A 16,106-nucleotide genomic window follows, 5' to 3' on the forward strand; every position below is an offset into this window, starting at 1 on the left:
TATTGCTTAACCCAATGTACCTATCATCAAGACTGATTCCGCCGACTCCGCCTGGACCCAGCACTCTGCTTCTTCTCAGACGCAGTCTCCTTGCGAGATTGTTTCTCCGCCTCAGTCTCCTTCTCCTTCTTCTCCAGCGCCCTCTTAACAGCAGCCTCCTTCTCCGCCTCCTCAACCTGCTTTTCGCTAAACTCCCACAGCCGTTTGCCCAGCTCGTCGTCCTTCACATCTTTCCGCGCAAGATCTACCTCGCGACACTCTTTCACCATCCACCCGCCCTCGCCGCGAGAGTATTTCTCCTCCATCGCAGCGTACAGGACGCTCTGTGCACCCTGCTGTGGTGATTTGAGGACCAGCCACCACACCGGCCAAGTCAGAAGATAGACTAGCAGACCCCACAGCGACCCGCCCGTCAGCCAGCGTCGCATACCCGGCGTGCGGGACAGGCCCGGGTCAACGACCAGGACACGCGTGCAGGGCGGGAGACTGTCTGGACGCTTATAGGCGTTCAGATGGCGCTGGAAGGACTGGGCAAAGATCATGAGGGAGAGTTTGCTGAGGCCGTAGATGCCCTTCTTCTTCTGGACCGGGGTGGACTTTTGGTGTTGTCTTTTGTTCTTGGTGAGGTTTTCAGAAGAGGGCAAGGAATTGCCTCGTTTTACGACGTCCAGGTCGAGCTTGGCGCCGATGTAGCTTGAGCATGTCGTGAAGATGACTCGCACGTCGCGGTGGGCGGGCTGGACGCGCAGTGCCGGGGAGAGAATGCTGAGGAGATGGAAGTTGGCTAGATAATTGATCTGCCATTCCTGGTCGAGGCCATTGGGCGTAGCCTGCTGGCGAGCAGCGTGAGACGGCACTGCCGTGCCGCCGCAGAGAATCACCAGATCTACCCGGCGAGGAGGAGCATTATCGATCCATTTGGTGGCGAAGGTGCGGATGGAATGCAGGTCTGCGAGGTCGACTTGTTCGGCGTAGATGAGCTGGTTGCCTGTCGTGCGGCGCAGGTCTTCGATGTATTCGACGAGGAAGACGTCTGAGGGAGGTTGTTGCGTGAGGAGGATCACTTGGGCGCCGCGGGAGGCTAGTCCGTGGGCCACGGACGCGCCAATCCCGGATGTTCCGCCCTGTATGAATTTTTTGGTTAGATATTGCTGCTGCTAGAGATGGGGAGAGGCTATCGTCGTACTGTTATCATGACCACCTTGGAGTGCAGCAGCCGCTCGGAGGTGTTGCGCGCTCCGCCGAAGAAGTACTTCAGCGCAGCCACCAGCAGCACCCACGGCACGACACGGAGGATTGTCCATACGTGAGGGATGGACGAGAAGCCCTCCGTGATGCCCTGGACGATGAGCGGGATGGGCATGGCGGAGGATGGGATTAACGAGGTGAAAAGGGAGATAGGTGTTGTGTTGGTGTTGTCCAGTGAATTTAGTGAGTTAGCTGGCTTATCGCCTATCGGTCACTTTCTTATCGCCGCCGCTTTTCCTCTTTCTCTCCTACTCACACAACCCACCACATGTCCCACGAAGAAGAGCAGGACGAGGACTACTTCCTCCCGCTGGAAGACCAGCGCGTCTTCGGCGCTGGCATCAGTCGCAAACGCGTGCAGTTCGTGCGCTCGTCCGAGCATGAGCTCAACACCACCGTTCCGTCATCATCATCAGCCTCCACTCCGTCCACTACAAGCATCGCAGACAAGTACCTGTCGATCGTGCTGAAACCGAAGACTGCTACGTCGCCGAGTACACCCACCGAAGAGGTTTCTGCTCCGCTGCCGCCTCCTCGTTCAACGCGCTCTGCGCCTCCAACTGCGGAAGCTGTTGCTCCGTCGCCACCACGTCTACTTCCTCCAGTAGACACGGGAACGGAAACAGAAACAGAAGCAGACACCGGGCAACGATGTGAAGTGTGCAGTCTCCCACTATCTATTCCTGCGGCATCCACAGAAACAACACCAGACCCAATTTCTTCATCATCAATCCACCGTCCCCACGAAGCCTCCCTAGCGCATCAAGTCTGTCTAGCGCACTCCCACCCACCATCCCACCTAGACCGCACGCGCGCCGGCTTACGGTATCTCTCCACCTATGGCTGGGATCTGGACAGCCGAATCGGGCTCGGCGCGCCGGGCCGCGAAGGCATCCGGGAGCCGCTGAAGGGGCGGGTGAAGAACGACACTGTCGGACTTGGAGTGGGAGTGGGCCGGGACGCAGATGGGGATCGGATCCCTGTGCATCGTCGTCCGGTGTCGCCGCCGAAGAAGAAGGTGCAGAGCTTGAATTCTAAACAGGTACGGAGGCAGGCTGCTGAGGCACGGAAGAGGGGGGATAAGTTGAGGAATCTGTTTTTTCAGAGTGATGATGTTTTGAAGCTTCTTGGTGAGGGTCCTTAGGTAGGGCTGGGGTTGGGTATGGGGTGGAGTTTGGATTACTTGTTCGCATTTTATATACTTGATACCCCTTATAGAAGACGATTATTTCGTTCTGGAGTACACCAATTTAAGTATTCTCACTATGATTCCTCGCTCAGATCTCTGCTTCTCCACTCTGCCTCAATACATACATGCAGCCCAATATGGAAACAGAAACAAAGAAAGCAAGAAACCAGACCAGAATTGTTCAATGATACAATTCGAGGAAAATGAAGGCACCTCAACTCTCGCAAGACCGGCCCGATAAAAAATCCAAAGATAGGCGGGAAAATGGTATCACAACAGCGCTGAAGGAGAACCGCATGGACACAGCGAGCGATGAAGGGAAGGAAGGAAGGAAGGCTATCATATGACGAAGGGAGAGAATGAAAGGACCGAAGGGAAGACGGACAAGCAGAGATGAGGTAGGTGAGCCATTACTTGAAAAATCGGTACTTTTTCTCTTTGTCCTTCTTCTCCTTCTCTTTCTTGTTTGGCTTGCCGCCCGGCGGTGGTGTGCTGCCCGACCCATTTGCATTGATGGACATGTTGGCCATCAGTGCCTCCGGCGGTGCAGGAGGGTTGAGGTGACTTGTAGGCACCGGCTTCTTCTTCTGCGGCGGGGGAGTCGGAGCCGCAGGCTTTTCGCGCTCGAAGAGATGCGCCGGGGCCGCGGGCCTGGGCCGATCCGCGGGGATATCAAGCCGTTGCCTGTCGACGCTGAGGTCGCCAACCTGCCTCATGAACAGGCCCGGGGTCAGCATGTGTGTTGTGGCCAGGAAGACATCGCGGCCGTAGTTCTGAGAGACTTCATAGCAGGCGCGAGACTCAGCATAGGTGGCTCCGCCGGCCATGAAGACAATGATGCGTTGGCGGGGCTGCTCAGTGGTCCGAGTGCGCGCCCAAGTAGGTTTGGCACTGCGCAGGGACGCCTGCTGAGAGAGCATCTCTTGCGCGGCGAACCCGCCGTCGGCATCGGTGTGCGGCCGGGTGAAGGGGAAGACGGTAGTGTCCAGTGTGCCCTGGACCTGCTCTTCGAGTAGCTGCTTGAGACCTAATTCGTACCGCGATAAACTGAGTTCCTCCGAATCGGGTGCCGGTGCACGGCGGTTGAAAAGCGGTTGTACTGGAGGTTTTTCATCTCGGAGAGGTTTCTCCACTCGTACACCGAGTAGGTCCAGATTGGCGATGACATCCCCGTCTTGCCCGGGGAGCTGTGCATGTGCCATCAGTTTGCGAATATCTCCTCCTAACAGCCCGCCGCGATACATGATGTACAGAAGTAGAAGCCGGAGTCGGTCTAGGTGCAGGACCGCATCATCATCTAGCAGCTGGACAAGTTGCGCCGCCAGATTCTTTGCCTTCTTGTAGTTCTCATCGAGACCCGTAGCGAATGACTGCTCGATGGAGCTCACCTCCAGAAGCTTGCGATCTTGGAACAGCTTCATGCATTCGTCCGCCATGTTTAGATGCAGCGTGTATGCATTCTTGCCCTCTTGAAATTCGGTCAGTCCTGCCAACATGTCCTTAATCGTGTCCACATTGGCTGAGTTTTGACTGCAAGCGTCACGTTAGCAAATGAATTCCCACGAAAAGAAAAAAGACACACTGACTCTTCGGCAAATTGTGGATGGGCCCGTCGAAATCTATGGAAATCATCGCCCAGTCTCTCAACCACATCCTTCATGTGCACATGACGGTAGTCCACCCAGACCTTGTCATTCTCGCCGATCTCCATATCCTTCGTTTCTTCATTCGCGCCGCCTTCGTTGATGACGGTCTTGTAGGTGACCTTATCCCCGTCCTTGATGGGCAAAAGATCGTGTACCATGGCCTGATATGTGAATTCGTGGAGAAGAGGTGCATAAACATCCATCGAGCGATCCACGACCATGAGAACTCCTCGAGGGCGCGATGACGGAGGCGGAAAATCGCGTTGATGCTGTGCAAATTGATCGAGCTCACTCTGAATGAATTTGGCCAGATGAGAGCATAGCACAGCAGCTTCGTGGGTCGGGGTCCGCGGCCGATAATACCGAATCACAGGATATTCGCCCAGACTTGCGCAAAGCGATACGACCTGCAACTCCGGTTAGCAGGCGCCCTCAAGATATTGATTCCAACCCTTGCCTTTTGTGCTAGATCTCGGAGATGGCTTGGGACCAAAGAATTGCAGCTCGGATGGAACAGAATCGGGAAGCTCCATGGATCCCGAAAAGTCACGACGCGCGATTCTCTGGGGTAGAAATGGATGTTCATGATGCGGGTGTCTGCAATGCGATCACGAGCTATCTGGGACCGGTCCAGCCGAGTGCGCTGTTGTGGATCGAGAACTATGGGTGCCGTCAGTCAAGCCGCGGAAGTCGACGGGTTGGCCGGCAGCACACTGACATGAAGTCCAAACCAAAAATGCCTTCCTGTATCGTCCCACCTCGATGTCGGCCATCAGGCAATCCACGATGTGGCTCTCCGGTGACAGTATATATAGCGCGTCCATGTCGAGGTTGGAAGGGCGGCGGTGCTCGATCTGTTCGATATCTAGGGGGGAGGGCAGTTGAGCGAGGTGTGCATTTGCATCGCAGGGAGGAAGTCGGGCTCACTGGAGATGTTGAAGTTGAGGATTTCCTCCTCATTGACGGCACCATTGATCAGTTTCCGACTGGTCTCGTCCACCACCAGGACTTTCCACTGCATAGGGGAGGGGCTGTCAGCGCTGTTCGCCTTCATAGGAAGAGACACACTCACATCCGGGCCGCCGGCATGGCGGATATTGTTGAGAATAACTGCACGGCGAGCGAGACGTCAGTGGACGGGGGAGGGACCGCGGGGCGGGCATTGGGCACCTACTGTCGCGCTGGATGGTGATGATGGAGGAGCCCATGCTGGCGGACGGGCCCTCGAAGAGGGAGCTGTTGAACAGATCAGGGGACGAGAAAAGAAGAGCGAGTCTGGGAGGAAGAAGAAGAGGAAGAAGAGGAAGAAGAAGAGGGCGAAGGAGTGTGTTGTGTACAGAGTTCCCCACCATGAGTTAACTATTGCAGGTGGCGCATTCGATAAGCAAGTTGAGCTGTGCTTCCGCTTTTTTTTCCCTCCTGACATCCCCCCCCCCCCAACCTCATCCATTTCAGTTAATGAGCATGCTGCCATGGTCGGGCAGGTCCAGTCGCACCCTCTGGTGTGCCGTGCGACCGTTGGTTTGCCCGGCTGAGCGGTCGTTTGCTACAACTGCCGCCCTGCATCGGTCGAAACGCAAGCCGACGCCGAAGAGAATTACCCCGGATTCGACGATCAAGACGGTGGGTGCGTGTTACCTGAATGGAGAATCCCTGCTGACTGACTGCCATGAGTACAGCCCTCACCCGTTTCCCAGGGCAAAGAAACCAAACCCAAAGCAGATCGACAAGCCATAGCGAGTGCGCAAGATTTCGAGCTGGTGGTGGAGAAGGCGGTGCGCGATACAGAATTCAAACTCAGGGAGATCAAAGAGTTGCCGGAAGGATGGAACAAGCTCGCACGGAATGTCCTCAATGCCGCCAAACTGAACGAGCAGAAGCTCGGCAACAACTGGGGTTCCCTGAGGCGCACCAAGGCGGTGCTGCAAAACGCCTATCTCACCGATGGCGTCTATGGCCTGCGCGATGAGTTGGAATACATGGCATTTGCGAACGCTATCACTGCGAAATACTCCCTTCCCAATCTAGAAGGGCAGCAACAGGTGGCAGATCTACGATATCCCGCCGAATGGTATCCCGCTGCACGCTCAATGCAAAGGACGATCCACCTACACGTCGGTCCTACAAATTCTGGCAAGACATACCACGCCCTGCAACGGCTGGCACAGTGCAAGGAAGGATTCTACGCGGGCCCGCTACGTCTGCTAGCACAGGAAGTATATTATCGATTCAAAGCCGAAGGGATTTCAGCTGGTCTGGTCACGGGGGATGAAGTTAAACTCCCTGAGAATGAACATCCACGCATTGTGAGCAACACAGTGGAGATGGTTAGTCTAGGACAGACCTATGATGTTGGTGTGATCGACGAGATCCAGATGATTGCCGATTCTTCGCGAGGCTGGGCGTGGACACGGGCGTTTCTGGGAGCGCAGGTCTCCGAGTTGCATCTCTGCGGCGAAACACGGACCGTGCCGCTCATCCGAGAGCTATGCGCTCTGACAGGCGATACTTTGGAAATCCATCGCTACGAACGGCTGAATCCCTTAAAGGTGATGGATCGCAGCTTACAAGGCGACCTCCACAACCTCAAGAAGGGCGATTGTGTGGTGTCCTTTTCCCGAATTGGAATACATGCGCTAAAGAATGATATCGAACGAATCACTGGAAGGCGAGCGGCGATTGTGTATGGTGGTCTACCGGCTGAGATTCGGACTCAGCAGGCCAGTCTGTTCAATAGTCCTGATAATGACTATGATTTCCTAGTTGCCAGCGATGCTATTGGCATGGGGCTGAACTTGAGTATCAAGCGCATTGTTTTCGAGACCTTGGTCAAGCGGATCCCCGGCCGCTTCACGCGACTCTCCGTGCCGGAGATCAAGCAGATTGGCGGACGCGCTGGACGCTATCGAGTCGCGAATGCCAATAAAGATGGCGACGAAGAAGAGACCAGTGTCGGCCTCGTCACCTCTCTGGAAGACGTCGATCTGCCTTGGATTCAGCAAGCGTTCAAAGTGGAATCATCGCCTGTCAAGTCTGCTGGGATTCTTCCACCGGATGGCGTCAATCACAAGTTTAACGCCTACTTCCCCCGGGATACTCCCCTCGAGTATTCCATCAAGCGCCTTTTGGAAGTCGCGGAATCAAATCCGCTCTTCTTCATGTGCGATATTCGCAGCCAAATCGCCGTCTCCCAAATCATTGATACTGTGCCCGGACTGCAGGTTCAGGACCAGCTAACCTTCCTGGCCGCACCAACGGACTATCGTGAGGCAGCATCTCGCGAATTCCTCGTGTCTATGGCCGAATGCGTGGCCCAAAGCTCCCACGGGCGCTTGCTGGACCTCTCGACTCTGAACCTGGAGATTCTGGAGCAGGGCGTGTCCGGCGCCAAAGAGTATCTGCGCGAGCTAGAGCGTCTACACAAAGCCCTGATCCTTTATTTATGGCTGGGCTATCGATTTGGAGGAATATTTACTGACCGGACGCTCGCGACGCATGTCAAAGGGCTCGTGGAAGAGCGTATGATGCGGGCATTGACGGAATTCTCTGTCAACAAGAAATTGCGGAAGGACTCTTCACTGAAGCGGCAGATTGCGTTGCAAAAGCAGCAAACGGAACAGGAGAGCACTTTGGGCTCAGACCTTCTTCAGCAGGGCGAGGATGAACATGAGACATCAACGCTCGAGGGGTCCCCTGAGGCGCCTGGCGCTTCTGAGGAATCGGTCGAAGAAGGCTTTCTAGAGACTGCGCCGCCGGAAGAGGCTGAACCCTCGAAGGGGACGCAGTCACAGACCTCCTAGAGCTGTGTTGCGACCATCGTGAAACTAGATCTGTATAATAGCGACCCTGTACCTATAGACCTACGAAACTAATCAACTTCTCTCTCCAATTTGCATCTTATAGTGCTTATCTTATCGGTGGCGACTTCGGCCCTAGTGATTTTCCCTCCCTTCCGCTTTGGCAGAAACCACCAACTCTGCATTCTCCCGTCCTGCGGCTCTCACATCAACCACCACCGCAGCAGCCATGGATGACCTAGAGTCTCTGGAGCTTCTCTCGCTCGTCTCGCGAGTGACGAACGAGCTCCAGAACTACCTGGGCATCAACGACAAGACCCTGGCCGAGTTCGTCATCGACCAGCACCTCAAATGCAGCGGCTTCCCCGAATTCAAGAAGAGCCTCGACGACATGGGCGCCGAGTTCCCCCAGAGTCTGATGGAGAGTCTCGATCGTCTCGTCCTGACCATGCACCCGAAGTACAAGGCCAAGATGGCCCAGAATGGCGACGCGGCGGCTGCGCATGATGGCGACGACATGGATGTGCTTGATGCGTTGGAGAAGAAGTCGCGTGTGTTCAAGGGTCTGGCTGTTCCGGACACGGAGAAACGATGGGTTGAAGACGACTACATGGATCGCCGGGAGGCCGTGGACGAGACCGATGCGCAAACGGGTGCCATGGACGATACATTTGCGATGCTAGAGGGTCTGGCGGGACAGCCGCGCACGGCCAGGGATGATCGCAGCAGCACCAGGAAACGGAGCCGCAGTCCAGATCACGATGATTACAATCGGGGGCGCCGGCGCCGTGACAAATATCGGTCTCGATCAAGGTCTCCCCGCCACGGCAAAAACGACCTTGTGGACGAGTCCGGTCGATCCATCGGTGGCCATCGCAACGGCCACAGAGATCGCCGGAAGAACCGAGACGATGACATCCGCCGTCCGCCAGTCGAGCTCGATGAACACCCAATACTCTACAAGATCTACGATGGGCAAGTGACCGGCGTGAAGGATTTCGGTGCCTTTGTAAACCTACAGGGCGTCCAAGGGAAGGTCGATGGCCTCGTTCATATTTCGGCTATGCGGGAAGGGATGCGAGTGAATCACCCATCTGATCTAGTATCTCGCGGGCAGCCCGTCAAAGTTAAAGTGGCTAGCATCCAGGGCACTCGCATTGGCTTGTCGATGAAGGAGGTGGATCAAGAGACAGGCAGGGATCTTGTGCCTCAACGCCGCTTAGCATCTGGTGCAAATATGGAGCGTCTCGACGGAACATCCGCAGCAGATGACAAATATGGCAGCCTTAGCTCGGATGTCCCTGTCATCGAATCAGATGGACGACCTATGAGGAATCGCAAACGGCTTACCTCTCCCGAGAGATGGGAAATCAAACAGTTGATCGCGTCTGGTGCCGTGAGTGCAGCCGATTATCCCGACCTCGACGAGGAATACCATGCGACGTTGACGGGAGAAGCCACCTTCGAAGAAGAGGAAGATGTCGACATTGAAGTCAAGGATGAAGAGCCCCCGTTCTTAGCCGGACAGACTAAACAATCGCTTGAACTCTCGCCTATTCGCGTTGTCAAAGCACCCGATGGTTCTATGAATCGCGCGGCAATGTCAGGTACCGGTCTTGCCAAAGAGCGACGCGAGCTGAAACAGCAAGAGGCACAGGGCAAGGCAGCTGAGCGGGCAGCTGATGTCGACCTGAATGCTCAATGGCAGGATCCTATGGTTGCACCCGAAGACCGACAGTTCGCTACAGACCTGCGATCTGCGCAACAACCCAAAGATGAGTCTGTACCGGAATGGAAACGGGTGACTATGGGCAAGAATGCATCGTTTGGCAAGCGGACCAATATGACTATCAAACAACAACGCGAGAGTCTGCCGGTATACAAATTCCGCAAGCAACTGCTAGATGCTGTGAAGGAAAATCAATTGATGATCGTCGTCGGTGACACTGGCTCGGGGAAGACTACGCAGTTGACACAGTACCTTGCCGAGGCCGGGTATGGAAACGACGGTATGATCGGCTGTACTCAGCCACGTCGTGTTGCTGCTATGTCCGTGGCCAAACGTGTTTCTGAGGAAGTGGGCTGCAATCTTGGTGCCGAAGTTGGATACACCATTCGTTTCGAAGACTGCACTAGTCCCGAGACCAAAATCAAGTACATGACAGATGGCATGCTTCAAAGAGAGATTCTCTTGGACCCCGACATCAAGAGATACTCTGTGATCATGCTGGACGAAGCGCACGAGCGCACGATCGCGACCGATGTTCTCTTCGGTCTATTGAAGAAAACGATCAAGCGAAGACCCGATCTACGCCTCATTATCACATCCGCCACACTAGACGCCGAGAAATTCTCGGAATTTTTTAATGGGTGTCCTATCTTCTCGATCCCTGGCCGAACATTCCCCGTCGAAATAATGTATTCAAAAGAGCCCGAAGAAGACTACCTTGACGCTTCCCTCCTCACCGTCATGCAAATTCATTTGACCGAGCCTATGGGTGATATTCTTCTTTTCTTGACTGGACAGGAAGAAATCGACACAGCATGCGAGATTCTATTTGAACGGATGAAGGCTTTAGGCCCCACCGTGCCCGAATTGGTCATTCTTCCCGTCTATTCCGCGCTTCCTAGTGAGATGCAAAGCCGGATCTTTGACCCTCCGCCGCCGGGTGGCCGGAAAGTTGTTATCGCGACCAACATCGCTGAGACCTCGATCACCATTGACAATGTCTACTATGTCATCGATCCCGGATTTGTGAAACAAAACGCCTACGACCCGAAGCTCGGCATGGATTCCCTAGTAGTCACTCCGATTTCTCAAGCGCAGGCCAAACAGCGTGCAGGGCGTGCTGGACGAACAGGCCCAGGAAAGTGTTTCCGTCTATATACCGAAGCGGCCTATCAATCTGAGATGCTTCCGACGACCATTCCGGATATCCAGCGCCAAAACCTCTCAACCACCATTCTTATGCTCAAGGCCATGGGCATCAATGACCTCCTCCATTTCGATTTCATGGATCCGCCCCCGACCAACACCATGTTGACCGCGCTCGAGGAACTATATGCACTGTCCGCCCTAGACGACGAAGGTCTCTTAACCCGGTTAGGACGAAAGATGGCCGATTTCCCTATGGAACCCGCGCTCGCCAAGGTTCTTATTGCATCGGTAGACATGGGTTGCTCCGAAGAAATTCTCACGATTGTCGCCATGCTTTCTATCCATTCGATCTTCTACCGCCCTAAGGAGAAACAGCAACAGGCCGACCAGAAGAAGTCTAAATTCCACGATCCGCATGGCGACCATCTAACCCTGCTCAACGTCTACAACGGTTGGAAGAATGCGAAGTTCAACAGTGCGTGGTGCTTTGAAAACTTCATTCAAGCTCGACAGATAAAACGCGCACAGGATATTCGCCAACAACTCCTCGGGATTATGACTCGCTACCACCACAAGATTATTTCCTGCGGTCGGAACACTACCAAGGTGCGACAAGCTCTCTGCACCGGCTTCTTCCGCAACTCGGCTCGCAAAGATCCTCAAGAGGGTTACAAAACGTTGGTTGAAGGCACGCCCGTGTACATGCACCCTAGTTCCGCGCTGTTTGGGAAGCAAGCTGAGCACGTCATCTACGCTACCCTGGTTCTCACGACAAAGGAATACATGCACTGCACCACATCGATTGAGCCGAAATGGCTTGTTGAAGCAGCTCCGACCTTCTTCAAAGTCGCACCCACCGACCGTCTCTCCAAGCGCAAGAAGGCCGAGCGAATCCAGCCTCTGCACAATCGGTTTGCAGGCGAAGATGATTGGCGCTTGTCAGCACAGCGACGCCAGGGCAGAGGAGGTGGTGGTGGGACTTGGGGTTAGTAGTGGAGCTCTCCAGCTCGGAAAAGACTCCTTTTGTGTTTTTATTCTTCTTTTATTGTATCTAGAATACCAGAGATGCTTCGTGGCATCTATTTCTCACAGTGACTTTTTTTTTAAACGACGAAAGATTTAGCATCTGGACTTATTAATTGCTTGTGGCTTGTACTTAACTTAGCTGGTGGTGCCGGTAGTTCATAGGAAGCTAGCTCAACCACACTAATTTTTCTCGGGTGCTGATTGGCCCGCAAAATCTCAGCGGAACAACCATTTCAACTTCAAGAGAAAAAATATCGACCGCGACTGCCACCCCAGGAATGGAGCACGTCACAGAACACCCATTCCGCACCAAGCGGAGAAAGCTGGACGATGACGCACCTGCAAGAGAGGATGCATCCATTACTTCTCCGGCCCAGTTGCGCGACCTGCTTGTTTTTCAGCAGAATGCTCCCGCTGCCAAGCAAGGTGAGAGAATTCCCGGCCGAGCTGCCCGCCAGCAACTTTTCAAAGCTAATTCAAGCCAAAGGCATCATCAAATTCAAAGAATTCTTGAACTCAATAGGCCAAGCAGAGAACGAGAGTGACAAAGCTGAGAGTCTCCGCGTTCTCAAGGCCTATTGTGATAAACAGATTTCTCATCATGGGCCGGAAGAGGACCCCGTCTGCTTCCCGGACCTCATCCAGACCTGGGCGTTCGGAGACAGTAACAACAATGAGCCTCTGCTGACCAGTGTTCCCTCTGTTCTGGCCATCTTCCTGAAGACCATCTCGCGGGAGCTCGAGTTCCGCGAGTTTGGGCTTGCGCTGTGCAAGCATCTGCTGCAGAAGGATCAGCTGCGGCTTTTCAACCGAGGCCTGACGGCGACAAAGACTAAAGAGCATCTCATCTCTCCCTGTCTGCGTCTGCTCACGGAGATTGTATCTTTCGATGGTGGCGCCGTGGCCCGCCAGCTGTACTCCCGGCGGTACATCACGTTCAAGCGCCTCGAGGTCTTTTTGACTCCCAACAAAGCACAGCTGGAGAATTCAGAGGATGAGTCTCACAAGTCGACTCTCCGGCGAAATGCCCAGCGGTACTTGCTCGCCAACCTGCGGGTCCAGCATGTCGCCGACAAGAGCGACATTATCGAGCAGCACAAAATCACCAAAGGCTTCCTCGAGTATGTCCGAAAGGATTCGAGAGATATCGTGCTAGATATCATAAAGGCGATTGAGAGAGACATTGTTCAAGATGCTGTGCTTGCTCGTAAATCCAAGAGCAAGTTCTTCAACCGCGCCAACCTGGAGAGGCTCGTGACGCTCTACGGATACGATCGGGAGTCGGAAGAACCCAACCCAGACGGCGTGTCCGTCGCGAATGAGATACACCGGGTCATGATGAATGTGTGCAAAACCGCCGGACTTGGTGTTCTTTTGCCAGAGACTGGCTGGTATCCCATCGGAACCGACCCTGAAACTTTGCCACTCGAAGACGATGAAACCGTTGAACTCGGTCTTGATTCGCCCATTTACGTCGACAAGTATCGCGAGTCGGTTCCAGTTCGGAATGGCTCACTGTCGCACCTCATCCAATGTCTTCGTCCCGATGTGGATAGTCTTCAGATCGAGCTGCTGGTGACCATCTTCAAGGTGGCACCGGAGCTTGTGGCTGATTTCTTTACCAGAAAAACCATGTTTACATCCGACCCCAAAGCTACTCCCTCGTGGATGGCCGAGTCAGCTTTGCTCTTCTCGACGCTGCAGTTGCCCGTTCCTACGAACTTCGGCTGGAAAGAAAAGCAGCCTGCTCTGCCACCGCCTATCTCGATCGTTATCGAGAACATTCTTCCTCGGCCTCTGAACCAGAAGATTTTGACCCGGTGTCTGAATCAGAATGCGGAGATCATCACCCTGTTCGCCGTGCGGATCCTGACCGTCGCATTCAGTAAACTGAAGACCGTTCTCGCAATGTTTCGTGCTGAACATGCCCAGGCTCAACTGTTTTGGAGCCAAGCTGCTACTAAGCTACTTGCCGAGTTTTCTCGCCGATGCCCTGAGGTGAAAGATGTCATTACTCTTTTTCGACGAACCGCCAAGGAAGACTTGCAGCAGCAGGAAGCTGTGTCAGAGCTGCTCACTTGCTTCTACGAGGTCATGCCGGATATTGCACTGGAAGAGAACTTTGATGTTTCAATGGTCTTGGTAGACGCGTTGAAACGACTTGATGCTTCTGATCTTAGTGCAGATGACTCTGAATTGCTCTTGAGTCAGCTGCAGAGCATTTTGCGGATTGCACAGCAGTCTGCGTCCTTGCGTTGGTGGCAACAACCAGCGTCCATGTCATACTCTCCCTTTACCTCAATCCTCAAGGTTCTTGTGCAGACCTCGGACAAAAATTCTGCGCGGCGCCTCTCTACTCTTTTGAGGACGGTTTTGACCGAAGAAAATTCTATTCTGCTCAACTCGCCTCAATCATTTGCCGCGTTATTGACAAGTTTGGAGGATTCCGAGTCTGACTCTCTGCACAGGCAGTTGATGTTTTTTGATAACTGCGTGTGTCGGGTTGCCAAGAAGCCGGTTCACTACTTAGACCTCATCGATTCCCTATCCGCCGACGCGGCTGGAAGAGTCAGCCCCCTTGTTGCCGCTCTCACCGAACAGTGGCCATTTGTCATCAAAAGCGGCGATGCCACGGCTGAGGCCGCTGTTGGCTCCTGGATTGCCAAATTCCTTGGAAATTTGAAGCAAGCAAAAGAGCACCAAACAGCTTTGAAAGCTGCTCGGGATGCTTTGGTTGAAGCCACCGAGGGCAAGCAAACTCGCTTACTTTTCAAAAAAGCCCTGAAAGAAGCCGTGGAGGCCGACGAGGGAGAACAGATGGACATAGACTCCGGCCCCACTGTGCCTGCTCCATCTAACAAGCCTGAGGAGGTCGATCTGGACGAGATCTTTGGCTCCTTGCCTACCGAGGGAACAACCCACAACGCGCTGCACCGCTGGGAACGGGAGGATGTGGAAGCGGCAGTGGAGCAAGGACGTACCGCCGAACTGATTCTCTGCCTGTGTTCCCAACACGAGGAAGTTCGACGCCAGGCGTTTGCCAATATCATACGCTTCATGGCCAAGCTTAAGGTAATCCCAGCCACTTTTTTAGGTGATCGACTTTATTCACTGACACCGATTAAAACAGGAGTCGAACTATGCGGAGTGGCGCTCGGTATACATTCTCACTGGTGAACTGTTAGAGAGCGTCAACAAGATGGGGCTGGACCAGCCAATTCCTTGGATTGTTGGCGAATGCGCTTCCAGTTGCCTGTCCGTTCTGATCAATCCGCTGCACAAAGTTTATGGGAAAGTCAACAAGTTCCTGCAAAAGGCGCCCTCCTGGGAAACCGAGAAGATCCCGTCGTATTGGATCGACAAGATCCTCCTCCACGAGCCTGAATTGGATGATGGGTATTTCGATGAGATTGACTGGCTGCTCGGCCTATTCGTCAAGGGCCTGCGCACCCCCGCAGACATGGAAATCTACCGGCGGGCAAACGTCTTCGAGCGCCTCCTCTCCCTCTATCAGTCCCCGACGCTAGGAGTCTCTCCCCGACGCAAGATCCTGCACATCGTCTATCGGGCTGCACAGGTTGGTGGGAGTACGACGCTTATCACTCGTGCGGCTATCATCAGTTGGATTCAGGTTCAGGTCACGGCGTCGGAGGCAAAGGATCTGGGTATGCTTTCGGCGCTTGCTCAGGCTTTGTATGAGACCTCCGACCGCGAGCGAGTGGATGGTTGGGGCTGTGGGACTGTAGAGCGGAGCGTTGCAAAGATCAGACAGATGATCTGAGGGAATAAAATAGATTCAATGTACAAATTCTATGGCAAAAATAATAGTTCCTGTGAGGATGTCTTTCCCGCTTCGGTAGTAGTGGAAACCCTTCACACCCCTTGGCCCTAACTAACAATCACTTGACACTTCACCACCTCCACTTCCACCTCGACCATCTTCTCTCGACCACCATTACTGCCTGATTGATCCTCTCTACAGTTTTGACCTATTTCCCTTGTTCCATAACTCCGACTTCTGCCTTCCCCCGGACCCGACTGTCTCTCACCGACCCCGTCTCCGCTTTGTCTGACACAGCATTGCCACAGCCAAAAGTCCTCACCACCACCAGCGACTTTTTCGAATAACCTCAACCCTCCCCTTTCTCAACCCCCCACCCCCAACTTTTTTCCGCACATATCTATTTCTTCTTCGATTCTGCTCTCTCGTCATCTCCCTCGACAGCTGCAGTTCTTGTTTCGTCTATTCCCGTCGACCAATGCGAGAATCGTAAATTCTCTCTGAAGAAAGATCCCACCAACCCCCCACGGACACAGCCGTC

General features: G+C 54.1%; 6 protein-coding genes across 6 annotated transcripts; 4 read left to right on the forward strand and 2 right to left on the reverse strand.

The window, feature by feature from the left end:
• Window positions 1-26: 26 nt before the first annotated feature.
• On the reverse strand, window positions 27-1,363 carry PFLUO_LOCUS4789 (uncharacterized protein; the record flags this gene model as incomplete). The annotated part of the gene is made up of 2 exons (XM_073782173.1): window positions 27-1,124; window positions 1,187-1,363. 2 exons carry the CDS (start codon window positions 1,361-1,363, stop codon window positions 27-29), a joined length of 1,275 nt encoding a protein of 424 aa, XP_073638855.1.
• Window positions 1,364-1,516: 153 nt separating this feature from the next.
• Window positions 1,517-2,392, forward strand: PFLUO_LOCUS4790 (uncharacterized protein; the record flags this gene model as incomplete). The annotated part of the gene is made up of 1 exon (XM_073782174.1): window positions 1,517-2,392. The coding sequence occupies one exon, from the start codon at window positions 1,517-1,519 to the stop codon at window positions 2,390-2,392; it is 876 nt and encodes a 291-aa protein (XP_073638856.1).
• Window positions 2,393-2,847: 455 nt separating this feature from the next.
• On the reverse strand, window positions 2,848-5,291 carry PFLUO_LOCUS4791 (syntaxin binding protein 1; the record flags this gene model as incomplete). The annotated part of the gene is made up of 6 exons (XM_073782175.1): window positions 2,848-3,967; window positions 4,024-4,490; window positions 4,842-4,948; window positions 5,011-5,098; window positions 5,156-5,193; window positions 5,258-5,291. The coding sequence occupies 6 exons, from the start codon at window positions 5,289-5,291 to the stop codon at window positions 2,848-2,850; spliced, it is 1,854 nt and encodes a 617-aa protein (XP_073638857.1).
• A 250-nt stretch (window positions 5,292-5,541) lies between these two features.
• PFLUO_LOCUS4792 (RNA helicase) lies at window positions 5,542-7,883 on the forward strand (the record flags this gene model as incomplete). Its single annotated transcript, XM_073782176.1, has 2 exons — window positions 5,542-5,706; window positions 5,763-7,883. 2 exons carry the CDS (start codon window positions 5,542-5,544, stop codon window positions 7,881-7,883), a joined length of 2,286 nt encoding a protein of 761 aa, XP_073638858.1.
• Window positions 7,884-8,109: 226 nt separating this feature from the next.
• Window positions 8,110-11,748, forward strand: PFLUO_LOCUS4793 (DEAH-box ATP-dependent RNA helicase prp22; the record flags this gene model as incomplete). Its single annotated transcript, XM_073782178.1, has 1 exon — window positions 8,110-11,748. One exon carries the CDS (start codon window positions 8,110-8,112, stop codon window positions 11,746-11,748), a length of 3,639 nt encoding a protein of 1,212 aa, XP_073638859.1.
• A 314-nt stretch (window positions 11,749-12,062) lies between these two features.
• Window positions 12,063-15,565, forward strand: PFLUO_LOCUS4794 (uncharacterized protein; the record flags this gene model as incomplete). Its single annotated transcript, XM_073782179.1, has 3 exons — window positions 12,063-12,210; window positions 12,272-14,856; window positions 14,915-15,565. 3 exons carry the CDS (start codon window positions 12,063-12,065, stop codon window positions 15,563-15,565), a joined length of 3,384 nt encoding a protein of 1,127 aa, XP_073638860.1.
• Between the last annotated feature and the right edge of the window lie 541 nt (window positions 15,566-16,106).

Source organism: Penicillium psychrofluorescens (assembly GCF_964197705.1).
Source record: "Penicillium psychrofluorescens genome assembly, chromosome: 3".
Taxonomy (NCBI): Eukaryota; Fungi; Ascomycota; class Eurotiomycetes; order Eurotiales; family Aspergillaceae; genus Penicillium; species Penicillium psychrofluorescens.